Source organism: Elephantulus edwardii, unplaced genomic scaffold (genome assembly GCF_000299155.1).
Source record: "Elephantulus edwardii isolate Elephantulus edwardi_28Jun2011 unplaced genomic scaffold, EleEdw1.0 scaffold00058, whole genome shotgun sequence".
Taxonomy (NCBI): Eukaryota; Metazoa; Chordata; class Mammalia; order Macroscelidea; family Macroscelididae; genus Elephantulus; species Elephantulus edwardii.
In genome coordinates, this window is record NW_006399808.1 from 9,493,273 (window position 1) to 9,520,496 (window position 27,224).

At 36.2% G+C, this 27,224-nt stretch overlaps 1 protein-coding gene and 1 pseudogene across 1 annotated transcript in view; one reads left to right on the plus strand and one right to left on the minus strand.

Annotated features, from left to right (window-relative positions):
- The first annotated feature begins 485 nt into the window (after nt 1–485).
- Nucleotides 486–27,224, plus strand: part of USP54 (ubiquitin specific peptidase 54) — a 106,482-nt gene continuing 79,743 nt past the window's right edge. Inside the window, exons 1-2 of the mRNA XM_006887536.1 lie at nt 486–632; nt 2,043–2,135. Coding sequence (XP_006887598.1) covers nt 486–632; nt 2,043–2,135 — 240 coding nt within the window. The remainder of the gene's footprint in view (nt 633–2,042; nt 2,136–27,224) is intronic.
- Nucleotides 3,121–3,963, minus strand: LOC102875244 (annotated as a pseudogene).

Below are 27,224 nucleotides of genomic sequence, written 5' to 3' on the forward strand. Positions count from 1 at the left end.
ATGATGGGACAAGACGGTAGAGGACAAGGAAGGTTCTGTTGGATTCCTGTTTATCTGTTTGCCTCTCCTTCTATTTGGGAAAATCTTCAGTCCACAAGAAACATTAAAGTCAAGCCTAAAGAACACATCTTACTGTGATCCTGGATGCTGCTGGAGTTGAAAATTATAGCTGTTTTTACCAGGATTTTATGGAAATGGTTCAAGAAAAATAATATGTAAGGAAGAGATTTTTAAGACTTTGTCACATTTTGGGCATCATTTTGGAGTAAGTGAAAGACAACTCTGACGAGTGGATCTAAGAGAATACCTAAGTCTCTTGAGCTACATAGATGATGATATTTGGAAGGCAGTATACTCAAAATCTTTTAACATAAACTCATTAAATCCTATATATTCTCTTTCTTTTGAAAACTTCAGCAGAAACAAACTTCCTGCCCAAAAGATACAAAACATTTTCTGTGTTTTCAGGCTAAATGTGAATAGTAATGTCTTGGAAGAGAAATTATTTTTCAGGAAGCCGTGGTAGTGTCCAAGGGATGTTTGCACCTCGAAGTTCGACTTCCATAGCCCCCAGCAAAGGTCTCAGCAATGAGCCAGGACAAAATAGCTGCTTCCTCAATAGTGCCCTACAGGTAAGCATTAATATTTTTCCTTTTGGCAAACTCTGACTTTTAGTTACTGATGCTGAGTTCCTCATGATGCTTTTACGTATAATGATTGGCAATCCCTGAGGTCAACAACCTGCTAACTTTTTAGTTGTGATTTTAGGCAAGTCATTTTATCTCTTGAATATCTATTACCTCCTTTGTAAAAAGAAGATCAATAGAAATAATGATGGAAATAGCTATAACTGCTACTATTCAAACTGCCTGATGAGGAGAACCTGGAACAGATAATTTTTCTACCCAATTTATTGACTCATTCTGAACAATTGTTACTTTATCCTTTTTTTCTTTCTGCAACTAAGGTGCCTTTATCAGCCTAGTTAATTTTCTGTGTTATAGAAAACAAAATCTTTCCTCAGGTCAAAGATTACTGGGTGTTATTCTTTTCCTTATAATATTCAGGGTCTTAGCACACAGATTAAATGGAGTTTAGCCATTGTCCAGTTCTTCATCTCTTCTTTCTAAGCTTATGATTAGTACCTGGTCAGATTTGTGGCAGTAAACCTAGTTGGGAAAATTAATTCCCTTAAAATGATTAGTGAATAGAATTTTCACATTCTTTGTGAGATTAATTGACTAGTAGGCCTCAAGTTCATCTGTTATTTGCCTCTTATAGGAGGCTCGCATGTTTCTGTGAGGCTGAACAGAATTTCAGCAGAGCTTCCATACAAAGAATAGGAAGAAAGGCCTTCTAGCTGCTGAAAAGTCAAGCAATGAAAACTCTGATTTACAGCAGTCAGATTCCATTGTACAATGGGGTTTCCATGAGTCAGAAGTTGACTTGATGGATAGCTAACTAAAAACAACGATTATGCAGAATTTTCTCTTTTGCAGTTACTTTTCACATCAGTGGCCATAGAATCGTCAAGCTGGATTCTCTCAGTCTACTGGGCCTAATCATACTCAGAGAGTGTTAAGCTCATTTCCTTTTAAAAAAATTATTCAGTGTTGTACATATTCTTCCTTTCTCCCTCCTGCAGCCCACCCCACATGCTCCCTTTGGCACATTTTCTTTTGCTTCACCTTTAAGTAGCTACATTGCCTACTTTTGGCTTTTCAGCATAAAGTGTAATTTATCCCCCAAGATAATAACTATGTTTGAGTAAAATATTCTTTTTTCTATTCACATGGGATAAGAAAATAGGTGATATGAAAGAAGAAAAGATAGCATGTTTGGTTTAAAGGATGTTGGATTTAGGAATTAGAAAACCAAGATTCTCCTAATTTTGCCCTTCTATAATTTTGTGATTTTTGTAAAAATGAAAGTGTTCCAGTCTTCTCATGCATAACATAGAATCTTATCAAGCTTATCTATGTAATTGAAATGTCTTCATTTTCTTTATTAGGAGTAATGCTGAATTTTCCCTTTGTTGCCAGGTTTTATGGCACTTGGACATCTTCCGGCGTAGCTTTCGGCAGCTCACAACTCACAAGTGTATGGGAGAGTCGTGCATCTTTTGTGCTCTCAAGGTAAGGTCGTCACATTTGCATCTTCCCACTACTCCGTGCTGTGCTGTGCGTGCTGTGTACTTACTGTGGAGTCGGAACTGACTCAGAGCTGACTTCACGAGGAGACTGCCCATCTTTCTCCTGGGGAGCAGCTGGTGGATTTGCTGCATGCCTTAGGTTGGCCACTCAGCTCCTTGACCACCATAGCTCCCCAGCTATGCTTGTAAATAATGAATGCTGAATTAGTTTGCTTAATAAGGAAATACTAAAGAATTTGTTGTTGAATTATCTTCCTTTAGTTTGGGACAAAATGTTGTTGTGTAGCAGTAGAGTTGGAACCAACCCATAGTTGACCTTCTGGTGGGTTTTCAGAGACAATTAGTCGCATGGGAGGTTTGCCCATCCTTGGCGCAAGATAGGCTTAAAATTAATTTTGCTCACTTCACAGAATTACTACTGCATTGCTCTGGTAGTTTGTTTTTCTAAACATTTTTTGCCCATACAGCTCTAGTTAATGTGCTAGGATACCATTCATTGTTGTTGCACTTCAGTTGTTCACCCAAAAGATTTTCATTTGAAAGAATAAATGGGCCAGTACTTTTTTTTTTAATATGTACCCACATATTTATTTCTTTGTTCCAGCATGTTTAGTTTGTGTTAACAGTTTTGTTAACATGAGCTGTTTCTCTAGTGGCAATGAACAGATGTTGGGCTGGTGGTGGAACCTTAATCTTGGGAGATCTCCAAATCTTTGGAGAACTGGACACTTCTCCCAAGGAGGTACAGAGATGCAGGTTTACTGTTACAGGGAAAGCTTCTGTGTCAAAACTTGAGAAGATGGAGACTGAGTTTCTAGAGCTGTATTCAGAAGACTGGGGAGGTTGGTATTAGCAGGCTTCCTATGGTGAACTTGGCAGTGGCAAGAGGAACAGGAGTGGAGACAGCAGCTTCTTTTGGAGTAGGAAAATCTGAGGCAGAATGGTGTGGATTTCAGCAGCAGCTCTTTTTATGTCAAACTTTTAACAGGATTCAGTTTTATAAACAAACTTGTTCCTTCGGCGTGTAGGGTCTTCGCATCAACGCTTTGAACATTAAAGGGGAAAAAAATTCCTTCCTTCAACTTTATAAAGTTGGCTATTTACCATAGCAACAGAATTAATGGGGATCAGCCTTTTAAAATTGATATTGAGATTGGCAGTTATGACAACTCCCCCAATGATCATTGCATTCATACCAAGAGTATCATCAATCAGGGTAGAAATGGCACCTCCTTGTAGAAATCCAGGTACTCCTTGTAGGTAAGGACCTTGTTGAAATATGCAAACCATTCTTTCCTCATCTTTATTATAGAACATCACGTGTTCAAAGCCTAGAACGTCCTCAATGCTTCTGGTGCAGAACTTGGTCTGTGGCATTAGTTCTTCTTTCATCTGCTCTGAATCATAAAAATGGCCTATGAAGTCTTGAATGCCTTGAAATGAATACTGCTTATGTTAGGTGAAATACCATTGCTATAAAAAAGCAAACATTCCCAGAAGCCATCTTCACATTTCTTCATATACTGGTTGAAAGGAGTCCAATGTCCTTCCTCCAGCTGGATTAGAGGCAGGAGCAAGGTCTTTCTCAGTGACTTCTTCAGAATAAAATGATCTTTGAATAGTTTGAAGACAGCTGTTTGAACTGATGCCTATTTGAGTGGTCAAGTTTAATTCTAAGATTGGCCGGTTGAGTTAATGAATAAACCCATTTGTTATCCTTGGGCTTGTTTCTGATTGTGAAAACCTTACTCTCATCACCTGACATTGCTCTGCACCCCGGCCCCTGGCTGGCATGAGCCAGGCTCCTGCATGCTCGTTGGGCCAGTATTTTTAATGGAAAAACTTTGTTTTTTAAAAGCCAAGTTAGCCAACAACTTCTTCCTATGAGACTTGCTAACATTAACAGTTTCCTATTAAGCTTTCCATTATTGTACTTAATAGAATTTTTGGAATTCTCTCTTTACCTTATCCATATATTTTCAAGCTCCAACATTTTTTATTTCAAATGAAAATTAGGAATAACTTAGAGTAAAATAAAATGGCCCGAAGTCAGAATCTGACTTGGAAATTTTAGATATTTTGCTAAAAACAAAGACTTAAGCTGGAGTAAGGGCCAATTTGCCATTGCTTTATCTTCTTTTTCAACATGTAACATCTTCTTATTTTCTTGGTCCAGATGTACAATGTATTCTTTTTGGTTGGGTAAGTTTCTTTTTTTTTGCGGGGGGTAAGTTTCTTGATTTCTGTGTGAGTTTGCTGAGTGAATTTTCAATATCAAGAAGTCTGAATTCTCAGTTCATCATAAAGATGCTTAGAGATGATCAGTATGTTTTGATTGATTTTACATATTAGAGAAGGAACTATAGGCAGAAAATATAAAACTTCCAGATTTTATCAGTTACTTAGAACAGTTTATTCCAAACAGTTTTTGGCCAACATCACTTTGGCATTTTAGGTCCATCATAGACAAATACTAGAAGGAGTATGATACCTAAGTCCTCTGATTCTGATTTTATTTTTTTTTATTCCCCACTTGGGTCACAAATATTCATCCCCCCTCCCTTTTGTTTAGAATCACCATAACTTTTAACATATAAATTATTGGTTAATTAAAAAGCTTAAATACAGCCAAATAGTAATTTCATTAGAGAGTTTAAATGTAACCAGTAAATAACACCAACTCTTTAACAAATTGATTATAATATTTGTGTCTCTTTAGATAGAAGTCCATCTGAAAAAAATATTTGGCCCAATTTTTAAAAGATACATTAATATTAAGTGTCTAATTTTAGATAAACAACAAATATACTGACCAGCAAGCCCAGTGGAGATCTAGTTCATGACACTAAAATTAAAACACCAAGGCAAGATACTTGGTGGTTGTGTTGTTAGATGCTGTCTTTGACCCACAACAACCCGGTGAACAACAGATTGGAGTCTTGCTTTGCCCTGTACCATCTTCATGAGTTCCACCATCTTCAAGAGACTTGCTCACTGTTGTTAATTACCATTGATTCAGAACTGACCCATAGCTGACAGTTGACCCTCCAGCAGGTTTTCTGAGGCAATAAATCACACAGGAAAAGATTGCCTGTCTTTCTCTCATGGAGCAGCTGGTGCATTCAAACCACATGCCATAAGATTGGCAGCACAGCTTTTTACCACTAGGCCACTAGGGCTCCCTCTGTAAATCCTAGAGAAATCTGATAAAAGATTTTGAAACTAGAATCTCTTATCTGTACAAGGAAGGGAAGATAAATCTTTTAAGACTGCTGACTTGCCTTTGACAAGTCAAGACTGTGTCATACTCTTCAGTGATCTAAATGGAACTCTAGAGTACTAGTTGTCACCCTGTCATTATGTTTTCTTCTTCTGAGGGATAAGTTGTTATAATAAAATAAATTAGAGTCATTATATAAGTCAGAGAGATAAAGAAAACTCATGACCAGACTTTATAGTACTCTCTGTGAGACATCCAAGTACCAAAGGGAAGTTGTTTTCCCCCTATGAGAGCATAGGAAATCTTTTGGAACACTTTCGGAGGGGCATTTGCTTATGATGGATAGTTAGTGAAACAGGGTGTCAAAGGCTTTATTTTGTATCTTCATAATTCTGAGTATATAGGAATTTTGGTTCTTCTTTCCTATCACATGACCTGAGCTCTTATTTTTCTTCATTCCCTCCTTTTCTGTGTTTGGAGTATTAAAGTGAGATATTTCCCCCCTCCTTAGTGTTATATAAATATTAATTGGGCCATGGTTTGCATAATTCACGTTTTAGATAACACTGTTTGCATTCTTAAAATAATTTTAAAATTATCTTAATTTTAAAATTATAAATAGACTTACAGTGCAAATGGATTAATTTGAAAGCATATATGAGCTGTAGTTGGTGCTATTCATTAGGAAATTTAAACTATTCTAGTAGCTAAAATTTCCACGAGATATTCTGTCATCTAAGTTGGTTGGCCTCATTTTCTGAGAAAAAGGAAGAAATGATGAAAGTGTGAAGAAGGAGTAAGCCTGGGATGGATTGTCATCACCTGATTCTTCCTATAGAATCTCTCTTTCTGTCCCTCATTTAAAAAGTATTTAAAATATAATAATAATATAATTCATAATTTACTCTGGCTCTAGTCAATATAGTAATACAAGAAAATCAAAGGAAAGGAAGAAATAAAGTTGTCATTTCTTGCAGAAGGTATGATTGGCTATTAAAAATATTCCAATAAATTTACAAATAAATCAGAAGACTCAGTAAGAAAGTTTAACATGTTATGCATGCTCTCAACTTGGAACCTCATTTTTGGAGGTTGTAAATCACATGAGAGGAGATTGCCCATCTTTCTCTCTCAGTGTCACAGGGGGATATGAACTACCAGATAAAAATTATAAAGCAGAGTTACTCTGCCACATGGGAACACTGTTAAATGGAATCATCTGAAATGCACACCACAACATCATCCAGACAGGAGTTCTTTACCTTCTTATTAATGGGCAGGCAAGACTACTTACTCTATAAGATCATCATGTAACTTGTATCTTTTACAGATACTTTGTGTTGTGAAAAGACTGTGTTGTTGGTACGTTGTCATTGAGTCAAGTATGACTCATAGTCACCCTATAAACAATAGATCTAAATGCTGTCTTATCTTGTGCCATCCTCATCATTTCTGACGTGCTCATTGCAGCAGTCACTGGGTCAGTCCCTCTCCAAGGAATACCCACTCCTAACAACATGCTTAATTTATGTGAGATGAAGCTTTGTCAGTTTTGACTACAAGAAGTATTCCAACTGCACTTTCTCCAAAATATATTTTTGTTATTTTGGTAATCCATGGGATATGAGGTAATCGTTTCGAACACAACTACACAAAGGCATCAATTCTGTCATCCTTATTCATTGTCCGGCTCTCAGATGCATAGGAAATGATTGAAAAAACCATGGCCTGAATCAGGCACACCTTAGTCCTTAAACTGACATCATTGCTCCTCAGTAATTTGGAGAAAGCCTGATTGCGGGCTTTCCCAATGCAATACATCTCCTGATCTTCCGACTGCTGTACCAAGTATGTTGATTGTTGATAATGAAAGAACTTTTTTCCCCAAAGAAAAAAGTGATCTGGGGGGGAGGGGAGACAGGGAGGAAAATGTGCAACAATGAACAATTGGAAACCCTAGTTATTTATAAACTTCCATAAAAATCTCAATAAAAAAGATACTAAAAAAATCAATGCTCAGCTCAGTTGCATTTCAGTATGGCAGTGGTGGTGATGGTATTATGTGCCATCAAATCAACTATGACTCATAGCAACCCTATGTACAGCATCTCTGAACTCTGCTCTGACTTCAGCCAGTTTCATTGTCTCTGACACACCTACCCCCAATACCCCAGTTACTGAGTCAATCCGTCTCATCTCATTTTCCTCTCATATACTGTCCCTCTACCCTTCCAAGCATGATGTCCCTCTCCAAGGACTGGTCCCTCCTTATAACATGACTGAAGTATGTCAAACGGAGCTTCAAATCCTTGCCTTCAAGGAGCAACCTGGTTTCACCCTTTCTAAGATGGACTTGTTTATTCTCTTAGCAGTCCAAGATAAGTTCAGTACTCTTCTCCAGCACCAAAACTCAAGGCATCGTTTCATCTTCTGTCATCTTTAATCATTGTCTAGCTCTTTGATGCATATCAAGTAATTGTGAAAACCATGGCCTGGATCAGGTATGCCTTAGTTTCCAGATTGATATCATTGCTCTTCCATACTCTGGAGAGATTCCTGAGAGCAGACTTTCCCAGTGCAGTTCGTCTTTTAATTTCTTGGCTGCTGGTACCAAGAGTGTTGATGGTGGAGCCACGCAAGCTAAAGTTGTTAACAGTCTCATTCTCTTCACCATCTATCATAATGCTGCCAGTTGGCCCAGTGGTGAGAATCTTTGTTTTGATGTTGAGCTTTAGTCCATACTGAAGGCTGCAATCTTTGACCTTCTGCAGCAAATGCCTCAGCTCCTCTTCAATTTCGGCAAGCAAGTTTATGTCATCTGCATAACACAGGTTGTTGATGAGTTTTTCTTCAATCCTGATGCTACATTCCTTCTCATAGAGCCCAGCCTCTTTGGTAGCAACAAGCAAAAATGCAATTAAAAAGATGGCTTTTGTATTAGCAATAAAGTGTATAAGGTATATATATGAATAAATGTAACCAAAAAGATGCAGGATACTTAAGTAAAACTTCCACAGAAATGTAGTATGATGATGAATAAGTACCTTGTAATAGTTATTAACATTGAAACAGATTAGAATCAGTACTACAGACATCTCCTCTCTCTTCCCTCTCAGTCACATTTCCCTTTCCTCATTTAAAATACTATATATTGTTTCTTTGTGTAACTGTTTTTCTATTAGTCATTTGTGGTGTTTCTGGTTTTTTATTTTTGTGAATACTATTGAAACATTTTTTTACATATCTTCTTATATGAACACATTTTTATATATTTCTTTATAAACATAAGTATATAAATAAATATATATAAATACACACACACACACACACACACACACACACACACTCCAGAAGTGGTATTATTAGATCACAGAACATATCTGTCTTCAACAATACTAGCTAGTGGGAACTGTTTTCCCAGTGTTTTTAAAATTTTTTTCAAATGTAGTAGTCTTTAAAAATACTCTATCCACCATGTTTTTCCTAGAAGTTGAAAAAAGTAAGTTCTAAAATTTCTAAGACAGAGTAACAGTAAAAAATAAGCGGTATGCTCATGAATAACAACAAAATTAGCAACTTGTCATACTTAGCAGTTAAGGTGGGCTAAGCTATGCTGTGGTAATAAATTACCCAAAATTTTTAGTGGCAAACATACCAAGATTTATTTCTTACTTACATCATTTGCCCACTACATATTAATAGGCACACAATATCATTTATACTTAGTTAGAAAATCAGATGCCAAATCTATAACCATGTTAATTATTAACATTCTGGAGATTTTTCTGCCATCAATTAAATGCACAGCTAAAAAAGTGTCACATGTCACCTCTGTTCACAATTCCTTAACCACAGATAATGATATGGCCCGACTGGACCATAATGTGATCAAGAAGTAAAATCTGCTGTTGTGCTTAAGAAGGGTGAAAAATAATAATAAAAATTTGGTAGACTGTACTAATAATTGACATAATTTAACAGATATCAATACTTAACAAACTACGGTAATAGAGACAATCTGAAATTGACATACTGTGACAAAAAACCTAATAGAACAAGAGCAAGAATCCAGAAGAAGACATAGGGAATGGATAGAGAAGCTCTGGTATATGGAATACTATGCAGCATTGAAAAACAAGGAACTCATGAAATACTATGCAAAATGGATGACCCTGGAAGACATTATGCTGAGTGAAATATCTCAGTCACAAAAGGACCAATATTGTATAGTGCCACTGTTGTAAAACAGAACCAACATCGGGGTTGAGGGAAGACAGAGAAGGAGGGGAGGAATGATGTATATTGCATTGAAAGAGATGAGGGAGAGAACTGTTTAAAAGGGATATATGATTGGGTATTATTGTCATGATAGGAGTCCAGAATGAGGTTGCACAGTAGAGTGGACTTGGGAGGAGGGATTGCATAACAATGAAAGAGTTTTCCTTTTACTTTTCAAGAAGAGTGAATTGAAGGGGAAAGGGTGGGCAGGGAGAAAAGTGCAACAATGAATGACTGGAAACCCTAAGTCTCTGTAAACCTTCATTAAAATTAATCAAAAAAATGATACTTAGACAATTGGTTTTCCATATAGAACAAAAATAGTAGAATTAGGTCCCTGTTTCATACTATGCTAAAATGAGGATTTCAGATGAGTTAAGAACTAGCCTGTGAAAGATAATTATTTTTAATTTAGCATGCAGAATGTATATAACTTTAGATAACAAGTTAATAGTTTTATTATTTAAAAAGTCGAGAACTTCTGTTTATCAAAAAACTTGAGAAAAAGCATGAATGTGTCTCACCAACAGCTGGCATTGGTTTGCCAGCCATGTGAGTAAGTAATTTTGAAGTGAATTTATCATCTAGCCCTAGTCAAGTCTTCATTCATTTGGCTGCAAACTCAACTGACATCTTGACCTCTGAGCCAGAACCATTCTCAAATTCCTGACCCATAGATACTGTGTGAGCTTTATAATTATTGTTGTTGTTGTGAGTACACAACAGCAGTCAGAACTAACTCATAGCAGACCCTCCAATGGGTTTTCAGAGGCAGTAAATCACACAGGAGAAGATTTGCCCACCTGTCTCCCGCAGAGCAGCTGGTGAATTGAACCATGTGTCTTTGGGTTGTCAAGGCAGCTCTTTAAGCAATCAAAACTCCCTTCTTTAAAATAAGAACCCCATGTAAAGAATAAATATAACTAAATCAACAGAAAAAATGAATAAAAATGTTAACATATTTTTCAGAAGGAAGAAACTCAATTGACCTTTATGAATAAGAAAAGATGCTCACTCTCATTATAAAGCTAAGAAATATAAGTATATTTACACATTTCAGGTTGGCAGACACCAAAAAAATTTATAAAATTAGATGTTAATTAAAAGTATGCTAATAAGAATTTACATATATTCCTGATTAGACTATAAATTCATACTTTTCTTATAACAAAATGTGCAAATCTGGAGTTAGAAAACCAAAAAAGAAGTATATACTAGACATTTAGCAATCTGAAAGACTAAAGAAAAAAAACCCTCAAAGGTTGCAATAGTGAAATGAAGTATTTTATGAGCAAAATATTGAGTGATACTATCAGGAAGTAGCAAAAGAATGTAACAGGAATTCACAAGGTCATTCCATGAAGTAGTATATGATAAAGAATTAATGACATTTTAAAAAGTCTAAAATAAATTGAAGGTATTGGGGTGAGAGAAGCTCTCGGAATTTCTGGAATACCAATTTAGATGTCTGAACAAATAGATGCAGTCCTGGATGGGCTCACTCATCTATGTGAAGAAACTTGGAAGACTGCTAACTAGCCCACCAACTGGAAGAGATCTATATTTGTGTCAGTTCCAAAACTAGTTGACCAACTACAATGTGGAAATTTCTGAACAATATCATTAATATCAAACTCAATATGATTGTGGTATTATTTAAAAAAATGACTGGAGCATTATATTAACAGAATTGTCCAACAGAATAAGCTGGATTCAGAAGAGGGCATGAAGTGAGGGAGCTGACTGCAGATCTCGGATGAATCTTGACTGAAACTGGAAAATACTAGAAAGATATTTACTTGTGTTTGACTACAAGAAAACATTTGATTGTGTAGATCATGTTATAGATAACTATAAAAAGAGCTTCTTGCATGAAGACTGCCTAATCTGACTTCTCCTAACTTCACAAAGGGAAACGGTCCCCATCAACAGCATCCACAGTACAAAACCAATAATATAAGGTCACACATGGTCTCTAATGCTACTACACCTTCTTCTTCTAATTCTAATATCAACTTTATTACTCTCCTGGATCCAGATTCCATTGCAGTAACTGCACAGACTTCATAGAACCATACTCATGGTTATGAGGTTTATTAAGATAATTAACAGTATAATTCAGATTGGCAGTAGGATACAGTCCCTCAGTCCAGACAGCTTCTCAAGCATGCCCTCAGTCCCTTTGACTTCAAGCCTCAGGAATCTCACCTCGAAGAACTCATGCTATTCCCTCTTCCTTGTTAGTGTTGAGATTCTTGGTTTCTATTACTTAATGGTTTGATTTAAACTTAGTGGAATGGTGATACTAGCCAAATTGTGGATAAACTAACACAATCTCTTTATTAGGATCGCTCCCATACATGTGGTAAAGTCAAAGTCAGTGGCTGGGAAAGCCATTTTGAAGATAAAAACCCTTGACACCACAGTAACTAACATTGAGAAGAATGACAATTCCAGAACATTTAACTGTGCTCATGCAAAACCTGTACACAGACCAATGAATCTGCAGTATTAAAATCAGGTAAGGTGTGAATTGGGATTGGATAGCCTTTTACCATACCTTTTTAATCTGTATGCTGAAGATATAATTGAAGAAGCTGGACTATATGAAGAAGAATGGAAGTATATCAGATTTAGAAGACTGTTCATCAACAGTGCACACTGTGCAGATAACACAGTTTTGCTTACTGAAAGTAAAGAATTGGAAACACTTACTGAAGAAGATTGAAGTTTATAACCTTCAATATGGATTATACTTAAAATATAAAAAGACTAAAGTCTTTACTATTGGACCAATAGACAATATCATGATAAGTGGAGAAAAGATTGAAGTTGTAAATGACTTCTTTTTACTTGAATCCACAATCAACACATGAAAACAGCAGTTAAGAACTCAAATACACCAAAAAAAAAAAATCAAATAGACATATTGCATTGGATAAATTTTCTGCCAGGGATCCCTTTAAAGCACTAAAGAGTAAGAATGCCACTTTAAAGATAAAATTTTCAGTGGCTCCATATGCATGTGAAACTTAGACAATAACTTAGGAAGACTAAAGAAGAATTGATGTCTTTCAATTATAATATTAAGAATATTGAATGCACCCAGCAATTCCACTACAGGGAATATACCCCAAAGAGACTGTAAATGACATCTAAGCAGATATATGCATACCCATGTTTATTACGGCTTTATTCACAATAGCGAGGAGTTGGAAACAAATGCCCATCAACAAACGAATGGATAGAGAAGCTGTGGTATATTAACATAATGGAATACTACACTGCATTGAAAAACAAGGAACTCATGCAGTATTATTCAAAATGGGTGACCCTGGAGGACATTATGCTGAGTGAAGTATCTCAGTCACAAAAGGACAAATACTGCATGGTGCCACTGTTGTAAAACAGGACTGACCTTGGTGTTGGGGAGACCCTGAGAAAGACGGGTTCAATAATGTATACTGCATTGAAACAGATGAGGGAGAAAACTGTTGAAAAGGGGTATGTGATTAGGTATTTTTGTCATGACAGGAGTCCAGAGCGAAGGCTGCATAGTGGAGTGGGCCTGGGGGAGGGGATTGTAAAATAATGAAAGAATTTTCTTTTACTTTTCCAAGAGGGTAGTGTACTAGGGGGGAGGGTTGGGAGGGGAGAAAAGTGCAACAATGAATGAATGGAAATCCAAAGTCTCTGTAAATTTTTGTGGAAATTAATAATAAATTTTTTTTAAAGAATATTGAATGCACCATGGACTGCCAGAAGAACAAATCTGTTTTAGAAGAAGCAGCCAGAGTAGTTCTTGGAAGCAAGGATGGTGAGACTTCATCTCACATAATTTGGGCACATTACCAGAATGGACTAGTCTTTAAACAAAAACAGTATACTTGGGAAAATAGACAGCAGAGAAGAAAACCTGTAAAGAAATGGGCTTATGCTTAGCAAAGATTGTGAGGATGGCACAGGGTCAAGTAAAGTTTAGCTCTGTTGTACAAAAGGTCACTATGAGCTGCAGACTACTCAGTAGCACCTAAAGCACAGTCAAGGAAACAATTTGCCATTGCCTAGTGAAACTGAACTTGTTGATACCAAAGTAAGATCAAACCTATTGGGAGCTAGTTTATTGCACCTTAAAACAACACTGTAGGACAGAATAGACCCTCCCCATGGGGTTCCCAAGTTTATAAATCTTTTTTTAAAAAATGTATATTTTATTGATATTTTAATGAAAGTTTACAGAAAGCTTGGATTTCCATTCATTTAGTTTTGCACATTTTCCTCCCTACTCTCTCCTCCAGTTCACTTTTATCTTTGAAAAGATTCATTCATTTTCCTTGTTCATTTTTTTGGCTGTAACAGTGATTGGAACTGGAAAACAACCATATCGTGAGCACCCCATCCTTGCTTGGCCTTTGGCTGCCACAGCGGTTGGAAATAAACAGACCTGTGGTTACCACTGCCCTGCCCCCACCTCCCCACACCCTTTACCTTGCCTTTTGTCAAGAGAAGGCATAAGCACTGGAAGACAGCAGTGCTGCACCATCACCCCCTTTCTTGGCTATTTTGTCCATAAACGTGATTGGCACTGGTAGAAAGCTGCGTTGTCACCTCTCATCACCTATCTTCATTGCTTTGCCTTTTCACAAGAGACAAAATCATCATTGGAAGACAGCTGTGTAGTCACTGTTGGCACCGCCTCTTTTGACCTTTTGGCCAGAGCAGGGATCAACACTGGGAGACAGATATGTGGTCTCTATTCCCTCTTACATGGTCATTTGACCAGTGTTTATAAAGTTTGACCAAGGTTATAAAAATTTATGGAATCAGATTAGCACATCTTTCTCCCATGGAGTTCCTGTATGTGATTCTAACTTAACCGCATACTCTATAACCTTACAGTTTTACTCCTCCTAGATTTGCACCATAGATACTTTCTTTTTTATACATATCAAAAAATTTATTCTGTAATGTTCAAAGTTAAATTGTTTATGATTATAGCAAAATGGGAATAGTACATAGTTTTAGCTATAGTAGAATAGATTTAAAATTACGGCTTATTCCCACAGTAAAGTATATATAACAGTGAAATGAATGCAGCTATATACCTCAATTTGTATTAATCTCAAAATATAACAATGAGTGAAAAAACAAATCACAGAAGACTACAATAGGATTTTGTTAACACACACACAAAACTGAGCAACATATTGTTCAGGGATAGATGTATGTGATCTAACCAACAGTATGGAGGAAAGGTAATGATTTTCACAAAATTTAATAGTAATTACCTCTAGAAAATGAAAAGACAGTATAGTCAATATATAGACAGTATAGAGGAGCATTGAACTAATTTATTTTTCTGTTCTTAAATTGAGTCGTAGTCATATGAACATGTCTTTATTATTGTCTCTACATTGTTCTTTTATATATATGATGATTATTGTGAAACAAGGAAAATAACTTCATTCCAGAAAGCACACTGACGTATAAAGAAAATGGAAAATTGCACGAATTTCAGCAGAGAGATTATAATTTTCATTATATTTCTCTCATCTATGATATTTTCATAAAAAGGGTACTCCCCTCCCACCACCTTCATACTTCTAAATTACCTTTCCATTTCTAGTACTTCCTTATTTTATTTGTTCTATCCTAAAAGGACTCTAGAAAGCTATTTTGAAGTTAAGACCATCTTATAACCTGGAATAAGCTCCAAATTGTCTCTTAAATCACGTAATGTATGATTATAGACATTTTAGAACGTAATTTCACACTTTCTTCTTTCCCTCTCCAGGCACATTGCATTTCAGCCATGATACCAAATGGCACACTTGCTATGTCTACTTCTTAGGCATTTCAGATGCTATTCCTTTTGCCTAGAATGTTCTTTATCCCTACTACCAAACCTCTTATATCTTGGAGAATTCTGCTTTATAAATTACCTTCTTCATAAAGCTTTAAAAACAATACCTCTATTTAGATCCATGATATTTTATTAAACGTATAAGGCTTCTTAAGAGTATTTAACATGGCCGAAAGAATTTTGGGGAAGCTGATTCTGCTTTTCTTCTGTCTTGGTGCTCCTCCTCGTTCTTAGCCTGGACCTAGTAAATATTCTACTTTCCTAGGAGGACATACTCTTTCAGTAGTTTCTTGGACTTCAGTTCTGAAGGTTTTGTACTTGCCTGCGTTCTTATACATTCCCTGGTATTCTTGCCTTGTTTAATTAAAAAGAGATTTTCTTATTACGTCTCTTAGTTTTACCTTGTTTCATATACTTTGGACATGTTATTGCTCATAAAGACTCTTGAGTTGTCTTGACTTGAAGGCAATAACAACTTCTCTTAGCATTCATGCTTTGTGATAAAGAAAAGATTTGAGATTTCAGTGTCTGTATGTATTTGTATTGAGGAGTTGATGGAGGGAAAGATATTTTAAATGAGAGTGAATGGAGCCTGGGATTCTATCAGCAAGTATCTGGTGGTGAAGGTGTATGTTACTTTGTGGTGTTTCAGTATGGACAGATTTTTTTTTTAATTTAAACTCTATTCCCACTGTGAATGTTTGATGAGGCTAATAAGAATTCCTTTTTGCTGGCTTTTTGTGACCTGTTTACAGTCTTTAATGCTGAGTTTGATATTTAACGTTCTTTTATCAAAACAGGAAAGTTCTTACATTCCTCACTTTGAAGTAATGCTTAACGAATTTAGCAATTCTGTAAAGTCAGAATTCTTTATATTTGACTATAATTGTCCGATTCTAGAACTCCACTATTAAGAATAAAAGAAATGCTTAATAAAATAAAAACTTATTCCTAAATTAAATAAAGGATAGCAAATTTTTCTTTAATCTTATATTTAGATTAAGGATTTGTCCTTTTGTATCTGAAAAAAGGCCTATACCCCTGCCTTTCTTTTAATTATACTCCTAATATTTATTGACCTTACGTAAATTTGATCCTTACATACATTTGATTTATGTATTTGTTGATCTTTTTTTCTCTGCTCTATGAACATCTGTCATTATTCCTATGCCCTGTACCATAGAATATGCTGTGTCCAGTGCTTGTAATTGCTCTCTGGTGATTTGTATATAATATTTGTAATACTCTTACCAGTTCTGGTCCAGAGAAAATGTACACTTAACTTCTCATTTATCTGCATGATTAGGTTCCACAAATCACATCATTACAAGAAAATAGGCGTTATGCAAAAATGGAAGATGAGCATGTCGGATCACAAAATGGAGGATAATTGCATCTTTCCATAACTATCAAATTACATCATTATATGACTGTCAAACCACTGAGACTCATGGGCCTGCCAAGCTGACAAATAGCTACAGCATCAGTTTTCATTATTACTGCCTGACGGGTGTTACAGATGTGCACGGTAGCCATTTAGTAGATTTTTCACCATAGTAGTAAATGCAAAATGCTGAATAGTTGTTAACTGATGAGTTTACAATTTACAGACTCTGAAAACCTGCTGGAAGGTCAGCTATTAGGCAACTGTGACTCGACAGCAATGAAAAAGAGAGATGACAGGTCAAAAATACTGAGTTATAAATATGCATATGAGTCCAAAACTCATGGAGAAATGTACTTTTCAGTCAATAGTTGTTAACTTTTTTCTCTTCTGTAACTTGATACTAAATCCCTACAGTAATTTTAAACTTATAATTCTACATGGAAGTTATTTATTAATGATGATTTTTATTAACTAAAGTTTGTCTTTCTACTTACTTCAAGTCACATGCTTGTTAGTTTGACTAGCAAATAGGTTTGTGTGCTAATTACCATGCTTTCTCTAAAATGCCAAATTTAATTCTTATCTAGTGTTACTAAAAGATTTTTCCTGACCTAAATTGTTGTCATACCTATAGGCCAGAACTCTTATTTATTATTCATATTGAATCTGCTCTTACACCCTCCCAACCTCCAGGGTATGACTTTACTTTGGTGTTGGTTTATTTATTGTTTCTGTTCATGGGAGGAAATCCGTCTTCTGTACTTAGTATGCCACAAAGATTTTGTTCTCCTTCCAGGGATTGTACTAAAGGGATTGCAGTGCCAGGATGTAGGACAGAGTGTTTCTTGTTGTAGCCAAAGAAGAATGCTGCATTGATTGATTAAATTCAGCAAATCTTCTCAATTAATGATTTTTCTTTTTAAGAATGCCAGTATGAAGCATAAAAGCTGGAGGAATGTTGGGGTGAGTGAAGAAGGGAGAATAGATCCTTTTAGAGAAGGTATCCTGGAATATAAGTCAGTATCTGGAGAGCTATTAAAATGTTGATAGGTTGTTGATAGTCTGTAGTCTGTTGAAAGCCCACTAATAAGGGGACATTTGAGAGTTCGGGGGGTGACAATAGCTCGAGATTTTTTTAATGTGTGCTATGTGACTATTCTACTGTATGGTACTGAAGCATAAACAACGGGGGTAAAGTGACATATAAATTACTTTCTAATTGTTCATTATTAATCCAATCCTTTGTAGATTGTTAGAATTGTCCTACTGTCATGATTAGCAATCACTCTGATGGCATTTAACAGCAATCTTTATTGGAATTATTTAAACGAGAAAAATAGATTTCTATTGTGATCTTTAGATAATTTTAATTAGTATAAGCCCCTCATATCAGGAATTGAGCCCTTATGTCTCATCTGGATATAATTTTTTTTAGTTGATCTTCTTTGTTTTTTTATTATTTCCTATGGATAGGGAGGGACCTGTTTATGTGATTCTTTAATTATCCTTTATTAGTTTAAAAATCCTATTATGCTGTACTTACTTTAAATATTTTCAACTAATTTACTATTGACACAATATCCCCTCCAATTTGGTGCTTCTAGTGAATCTTCTTGGATAGTATAAAACGGAATCCTTTTTTAAATTTGGAGTTTAAATTTTAAATAATAGTAAAATAAAAAGATATAGTTGTAAGAAAATAAGTCAAACAATCATCATGATTTGCTTTTCAAATCTAGATTTTATATCCAAAAGGGTTCCCCTTGTTAGTAGATGTATATCCAAAGTCTCTTCATTTTTCCAGTAAGATAAAGGACTATGATATTTATTCTTAAAAATTTATTTCCAGATTTCTGATACTCTATAAGGATCCTGTATTTTTCTCTTTTTTTAATTAAAATTTTAATGAAAGCTTATAAAGACTTTGTATTTCCATTCATTCATTGTTGCACATTTTCCTCCCTGCCAGCCCCTCCCCTCAAGTTAGTTTTTATCTTTGAAAAGTAAAAAAAAAATTCTTTCATTATTATCCATTTCTCCCCTCCCTATTCCACTCCTCCATGCAGCTCTCATTCTGGACTATTGTTATGAAAAGAATACCTAATCATATATTCCTTTGAAAAAGTTCTCTCCCTCATCTGTTTCAATACAATATGCATTACTTATCCCCTTTCCTCACAACAGTGGCATTATGCAGTATTTGTCCCTTTGTGACTGAGATATTTCACTCAGCATAATGTCCTCCAGTGTCACCTATTTTGTATAATATTTCATTAGTTGCTTGTTTTTCAGTGCAGCATATTATTCCATTGTATGAATATACCAGAGCTTCTCTATCCATTCATTTTTTGATGAGCACTTGTATTGTCTCCAACTCTTTGCTATTGTGAACAAAGCAGCAATAAACATGGGTATGCACTGCATTTTTTCTTTTGGAAAAAATTGGTAAATTCTCAACATCAGTTTATTTTCCATGAAAGATAGTATTGTTCTCTGGTGAATTTGACCTATCTCTTTCTGTTAATTGTCTCGATATTGGTATTTCTGTCTCTCTCTCTGTGTGTGTATTGTATATGTGGTCTCTTTTACAGAGGTAGAAGCAATTGGTGTGATAAGTAGCTTGTAATGGTCTTGAATCACAGTGATCTGGTGGTAAGAAGTTGTGCTGTCATCCCAAAGCAGGTGGTTTGAATCTGCCATCTTGCTTCACCAGAGAAAGATGAGCAGTTTACAGCCTCTGAAAACCTGCTGGGAGGTCAGCTGTTACGTAGCTCTAACTTGACAGCAGTGAAAAAGAGTGATGGCAGGTCAAAAATACTGAGTTATAAATATCATGCAAATAAGTCCTAAACTCATGGGGAAATGTGGTATTTTTTAATCAATAAGTCCAGAAGATAGCTGTTTTCAGACATAAGGTCAGAAAATTGCAAGGGAGAAACAAGCCAGTTGTTCTCTGCCTTTTCCAAAATTAGATCACGACTTCATATTAAACTGACTGGACATTTGATAATATTATTAAAGAATTATTGTTAATTTTGTTTAGGTGTGATGACATTATGGTTATGTTTTAAATATATAGGGTTTTTATTTTTTAGAGGAATGTTTACAGATAAATAATGTCTGACTTTTGCTTCTAAATTATCTGGGATAGGGTAATTAGGTAGGTACTGTAGTATGATTGACCACAGGTTGGTAATTGTTAAAGTTACGTGGTAATTATATGAGGCCTTATTCTACGGTACTGAAGAGAATGATGCCAGCTTGCTTCTTGGAGACTATGACTTTGAAACTCTGTCTCATATACTTTGGGTATGTTGTCAGGAGGGACAAGAATCCTTGGAGAAGGACAGCATACTTGGAAGGGTCAAGGGTCAGAGCAAGAGAAGAAGACCCTGGATGAAATGGATTGACATAGTGAGTGTGACAGTTGGGGCAGGTGTGTCAGAGACAGCGAGGTTGGCTCAGGATAGGGCAAGGTTCAGAGCTATTATTCATAGGGTCACTGAATTTAAGTCACCTAGAGGGCACAAAACAGAAACAACAACAATAATTAAGCTGTTCGGTCTGCTCTTGTATGTTTCAACTTTTTCAAAGTGTTAAAAATCCTGTGTTACTTAAAATTTAGGTGTATATTCTATTCATTTAAACACACAAACTTAGTATAAGTATTCTTTTCTATTGGGCATTGACTCTCAATAATTACCTCTCATCTTTCTTCCAGAGTATTTGGTTTATAAGCAGACTCGATTGTCCATATTTATGTTCTCTGATTTCTAGAGGTACTGAGAAAAGCAGTGATGTTCCCTGTCTCAAGACAAGACACTTTTTTAGAAGGAAAAATAAAAAAGAAAACAAAAACAACTTAAGCAACAGCTGCATTTGTGGTTGCCAAAGCACAAAGACTTTCTGTCCTTATGACACTTCTAACTTATTTATGTGGTTTTTACTAATCCAAATAATTATGTGCTCATGTGGATAGAATTGTTTGCAGCTTGATTCAAGAGAGATGGGTGGGGAAGCACCTGCTTTTAGTTATTAAAAAGTCTTGTTGCTTTTGTACGGCATCCAAGAAAATAACAGACAAAAAGTAATTTGCTCCAAGTTTGCCTTTTCCTGAGCATGAAAAGGAAGACCTATGGTTTTACCCTGTGAAGAAGAGCTGAGAGAAACTTCAAAGTTGGTTTTCTCTGCTTATTGAAAGTAAAGGACCTTAGGAGGAAAAATTATTCCTGCACTTTGGTTCTTCTTTCTTTTTCTCCCTCCCTTAGCAGTTGGAAAAATACCAGTTTTTGTTCTTTATTGGTGCTGCCACCTGTTCTTATTGCTGAACTAAATGTTCTTGGCTTTCTTTGGTGTGAACAGGATCTCCCTCTGGGAAAGGTGGGAGGAGGGTAGAAAAGGGAACAGGAGGAGGCCGGTTTCAGCCTCTGTGCTCATGTGAGAGGAGCACACAGGGGTCAGTGTGCTGCCCTAACAGAGGGGCTTTGTGCTACAGCTTCTTCCAGAGCTGCAGATGCATGCTGGGCAGGCCCAGGCCACTTCATCCCTAAGACACTTGTTTCTTCCTGACAATAGCAGAGCAAGACCAGTAACAATAATTAAAATATTAAAATAAAGTTGATGCAGTCAGAGACCATCCAGAATTCACTCAGCACTTTGATGTTTATGGATATAACATGGTGATGTTGACACCACTAAACGTAAGAATCAGATCTGGTTATTACAGAGTGACTGTGGGTATAGGAAGTATATTGACTTAAGTCTTTCTCTTTTCTTGCTAAAACTTTTTTTATCTATATCATGGGAAATCTGCCTCTCAAATAGTAGCAACAAAGTAGAGAAATAATGAGTCTTTCCTATCATCTTAGAGACTCGGGAGCTCAAGGTAGAACTACTTAAGATATGTCTTTAGCACAGTACAATAGCAATCAGGCTACAAAGTAATTTAAAATGGAATAAATAATAATAATAATATGGCATATAGCTGGCACTTAGATAGCACTTACCATAGTTACAGACATTATGTATGTGTACTTATTTATATAGTATATAGATTTTTAACAAGTTCCACCTTAAATCTGTAAGAATTTAAGTCAGAAAGTAATAACAGATAGGTATAGTTCCTGGCAAAGGTTTGTCTTAGTATATCTTACATTGTTCTGTGCTTACAACCACTGGAGTAGCACTCCTCAACTTTTAGAAAACTCAACTCATTGCCATCCAGTTGAAACCGATATATGGCGACCCTCTATATGGCGATGCTCTATTGGGTTTTCATAGACTAACTTGCACAGGAGGAGAGTGCTCATCTTTCTCCTGTGGAACTACTGGTGGATTTGAACCACCAAAGAGGTGTCACTTTTGGGTTAGCAGCAGAGCTCTCTGCCCACACTGGGCCACCAAGAAAACTCCCTAAACAAAAATATCTTTAACGTAATAATTACACTCTTAAAAACAATATTAACTTGCTTGTTCTTATGAAACATTGTATGTACCTCACATTTTTTTCAATTATAATTTGAGTGGAAGTTTACTTAGCAAATTGATTTTCCATTCAACAATTCATATGTATTATGTTTTGTGACATTGATTAAATTGCCACATTGTAACAGCACTCTTCCCACTTCTTTTGGTCTTCTTAACCTGCCTTCTGAGCTTTATCTCTAGATAAATGCTACCCTTTTTGATTTTGTGTAGTTAATTGTTCCAGGGATTGTTTTCCTTCTTGGTATTATTGGTTACCTTTCTAGGCTTGTCTGTAATTTGGCTGAGTATTGAGTCACAGGGATAATTTCAGTTCCTGCTTGAAAGGTGGCTGAGGGAGAGGGCCATAATCTCAGAATTCCACTAGTATCCATCAAACCTGTAGGCTCTGTTTGGGTTTTTTTAAGAGTTTATTCCACATTTTTCTCCTGTTCAACCAGAGATTTTCTTGGTCCCTTTTAAAATTGTCATTAGTGGTAACTTGGCACTATCTAGTTCTTTTGGTTAAGGGTTGTGGAAACTGAAATTCACTTAGTCTATTATTAGTCTTTTGTACTAATAGTATTTGATTTCTTCACTCTGCTTTAGTTGGAAAGTGATCAGTGGTTGTAACTTAGATGGCTTTGCTTTTTAATGCTTTTAAGAGATCTTTTGCATCAGACTTGCCTATTGCAAAGGATTGTTTCTTTTTTTGACTGCTTCTTCCTTAAATATTGACTATGGAGCCCAGTAAAATGAAATCCTAAAAAACTTTAATCTTTTCTCTGTTGTTTATTGACTATGGTGATGTTGCTTATTGATCTAGTTGTTAGGACTTTATTTTTTTAATTAGGATATAATGCATACTGAAGATTCTAGTGTTTGATCTTCACCATTAAGTGCTTCAAATCTTTTTGCTTTCAGTAGGCAAGATTAACATGTGCATATTTAAGTTGTTGATGAGTCTTCTTCCTGTAGTGATACTGTATTCTTCATATAGTCCAGCTTCTTGTATTATTTATTGAGCATATAAATTGAATAAGTATGGTAATGCAAACAACCTAGAAGCATAATCTTCCTCCTTTTAAACCATGTAACATACATAAAAAGTAACTAAATATTCATTGCTGGCACTGCCTCTGCCCTATGGAGTGATTTGTAGGGAAGTTACAATAGGTTAGGAAGCTCTGGTGACTTAATGGTAAGATGTGGTGGTGCCAACCCAAAGGCCAGATGGGTTGAATCCACCAACTGCTTTGTGGGCAATTCTTCCCATGTGATTTTCTGCCTCTGAAAACCCACTGAAGGGTCAGCGATGAGTCAGTTCTAACTTGATGTCACATGATAACAAAAAAAGCAGGTTATTATAAAATAAGGAGTCCAAGTTGCACAGTGTATTCTGTATTGCACTACCAACAGAAAAAGGATAATAGTTTGAATTGATAGCAGCTGCTCTGAGACAGAAAAATGAGCCTTCTCCTCGCCTAAAGATTTACAGCCTTGTAAACCAATGGAAGGTTCAACTTGATGTTGTTGTTGTTTGCAACTCATAGCGACCCTGTGTACAACAGCCCTAAACCCTGCTCTATCCTGTGCCAATCGCACTGCCTCTGACACACCCATCCCGATTACCACAGTCACTGAATCAACCCATCTCATAGAGGGTCTTCCCCTCTTGCACCGTCCCTCCACCCTCCCAAGCATGATGTCCCTCTCCAAGGACCTGTCCCTCCTTACAACATGCCCAAAGTATGTCAGACAAAGATCCAGAATCCTTGCCTCCAAGGAGTAGCTTGGTTTAACCCTCTCCAGGATGAATCTGTTTGTTTTCTTGTAAAACCTATGTACCTTACATGTATAGCAAGTGATTGAAAACACCATGGCCTGAATCAGGGACACTTTCATCTTCAAACTGACATCATTGTCAGCATTTGTTGTTGTTGTTGTTGTTGTTAGGTGCTTTTAAGTCGAGCATGACTCATAGCAACCATATTAAAAAATCTTAAACCTGTTCTATCCTGTGCCATTCACACACTTCCTGACACACAAGAGCCCATTATGGCAGTCACCGTGTCAGTCCACCTGATTGAGGGTCTTCTTCTCCTTCACTGACCCTTCACCCTTCTTAGCATCATGTCCCTCTCCAAAGAATAGCTCCTCCTAGCAACATAACCAAAGTATGTGAGCTGAAGCTTCATCATCTTTGCCTTCAAAGAGCACTCCAGCTGTACCCTCTTTAAGACAAATCTGTTTGTTCTTTTGGCCATTCATTGGCTATTCAGTGCTCTTCTCCAATACCATAGCTCAAAGGTGTCAGTTTTCCTGTCATCCCAATTTATTGTCTAGCTCTCAGATACATAACAAGTGATTGGAGAGACCTCAAACTGACATCATTACTTCTCAATGATTTGGAGAGGTCCTTGACTCCAGATTTTCCCCATGCAGTGTGTCTCCTTATTTCCTGACCACTAACACCAAGAGTGTTAATTGTGGATCCAAGCAAAGTGAAGCTGTTGACAGTTTCAGTCTCTTCTCTATCCTCCATGAAGTTGCCTATTAGTCCAGTATTTTCCTTTTGCAGTTTTTTCATTTGACTCATTATCATTTATCATGTCCTCCAGATTTATACATGTTGTGAGATAGTTTGAAGATTCATTATTGCTCATAGTATCCCATTGTTTATATACAGCACATTCTGTTTATCTGTTCATCCAATGATAGCCTTACGCTGTTTTTACCTTTATGCTTCAACAAATTGATTGTCCGTATGCTTATTCATGTCATCATTCTGTTTCTGTGGGAGAAAGATAGATAGTCTTCTCTCTTGTGATTAACTGCCTCTGAAAACCCACGAGAAGGTCAGCTGTGAGACAGTTCTGATTCCTGGGCACACAACAACAACAGCAATAACAACATTTATTTTTCTAGGTTATATGACTAGTAGTAGATTTTTGGATTGCATATATCTAATGTTAGCTTTTTGAAAGGAAGTACTATATTGTTTTCCATCGAGGTTGTACCATTTTGTGTCTCATCTGTAGTATACAAGAATTCCAGTCTCCTCACAGCCTTGCCTTGCCAGTATTCATTATCTAGGTTTTTTTTTGTTTTAGTTTTAAATAATCTACCAGTGTTACACTTGCTGAGTGTGACATGATTTGTCATTGTGGTTTTGATATGCATCTCTAATGTTTGAGCTCTTAAGACTTAGTGGTAAGGATTGCACTGCCAATCCCAAAGATCAGGGTTCAAATGCAATAGCTGCTTGGCAGGAGAAAGATTGCTCCTTGTATGTGATTTATTGCCTTTGAAAACCTACTGGGGGGTCAGTTATGAGTAGATTCTGACTATCACACACAACAACACCGATTGAGAAAGAGGCTCCTAGTGACCTACTGGGAAAAGAGTTGCCGGGGCAACCAAAGGCGGATGGTTCAAATCTACCAGCTGCTCCAAGGGATAAAGATTGGCAATCTCTTGTGTTATTGATAACCTCTGAAAACCCACTGAAAGGTCAGTTTCAACTTGTTGGGAATGAAAGAGAGTTAAGAGTTGAGAGCATCTTTTTGTACATTTGTTAGTCACCTGAATGGTGAAGTATCTGTTCATGTCTTTTACTCATTTTTAAAATTGGATTTTTAATCTTATTGTTGTTTAGATATTGACATTTTATGTTGATTTTATAAATTCAAATTAGATACTTGTATATGTTTTAGCCAATTTCCACACACACACACCCAAGTCTGTAGGTTCTCTTTTTCTTTTTTTGGCAAAAATTTTTTATTTGATAGTTGCTTTGATTTTTAAAAGAGATCCCAGTTATCTAATTTATCTCATTTGTGTCTTTTTAGTTACATTTGGTATGCTGTTTTCTACCTTTCATTATAATGGGCAGAGATTTTATCCATGTTGAATTCGTTTTCTGTATGATTTAAGGTCCAGATCTTATTTTCCTTTTCTACAAATGGAGATAGAGTTTTGCCAGTACCATTTGATAAAGAAATTTTCTTTTCCCCATTTAATAGACTTTGACCTTTTATCTAAGATCAGCTGTTTGTAGGTGTATAGATTTACTTCTGGGTTCTTATTTTTGTCCTTTTAGTTTATGGATCATTTGTTATACCAGTACCTGGGTCTTCTGACTATTGTCCTAACATAGATCAGGTTTTTGAGATCGAGACATGAAGCCATTTACCTTGTGCTGCCCCTTGAATGCTGCTTGGCTTATTTTGGAAAAAGGGATGATCTAGATCTGTGTATATCATCATGGACAGAACTTAAAAACAATACTGAAGAAAACCTCTACTGACTGGGAGCCAATATTTGGCAATAGCATCTCAGGCAAGGGTCTCATAATAAAAGTTTACAGAATCCTGTACCGCTTCCACAAGGAAAAGTCTGATAACCTAATTACAAAATGGGCAAAAGATATGAAAGGCCACTCACAGAGAAAGATTCAGATCGCCAACAGACACATGAAGAAATGCTCAAAATCACCATCTCACCCCGGTAGCAGTGGCACAGTTTAACAGGACAGGAAGTAATAAATATTGGAGAGGGTGTGGCAAGATAGGAACTCTCATACACTATTTTACAATCACTCTGGAAGGCAGTTTGACATTGCTTCAAATAGCTGAACATAGAAATTCCATATGACCCAGCTATTCCACTGCTTAGAATATACCCCAAGAAAATTAGAAAGAGGGTTGCACAATTTAATGGGTGGTGGGGTAGGTAAAAGAAATGAGAAAGATCTGGTGTGAAAACAATGTATACGAACTTTGTAACCAAACCAGTATAAAATTAAAAAAAAATTCTGCTGTTCCTGATAACCAATGGAAAGAAAGGCTACTTTATGAAA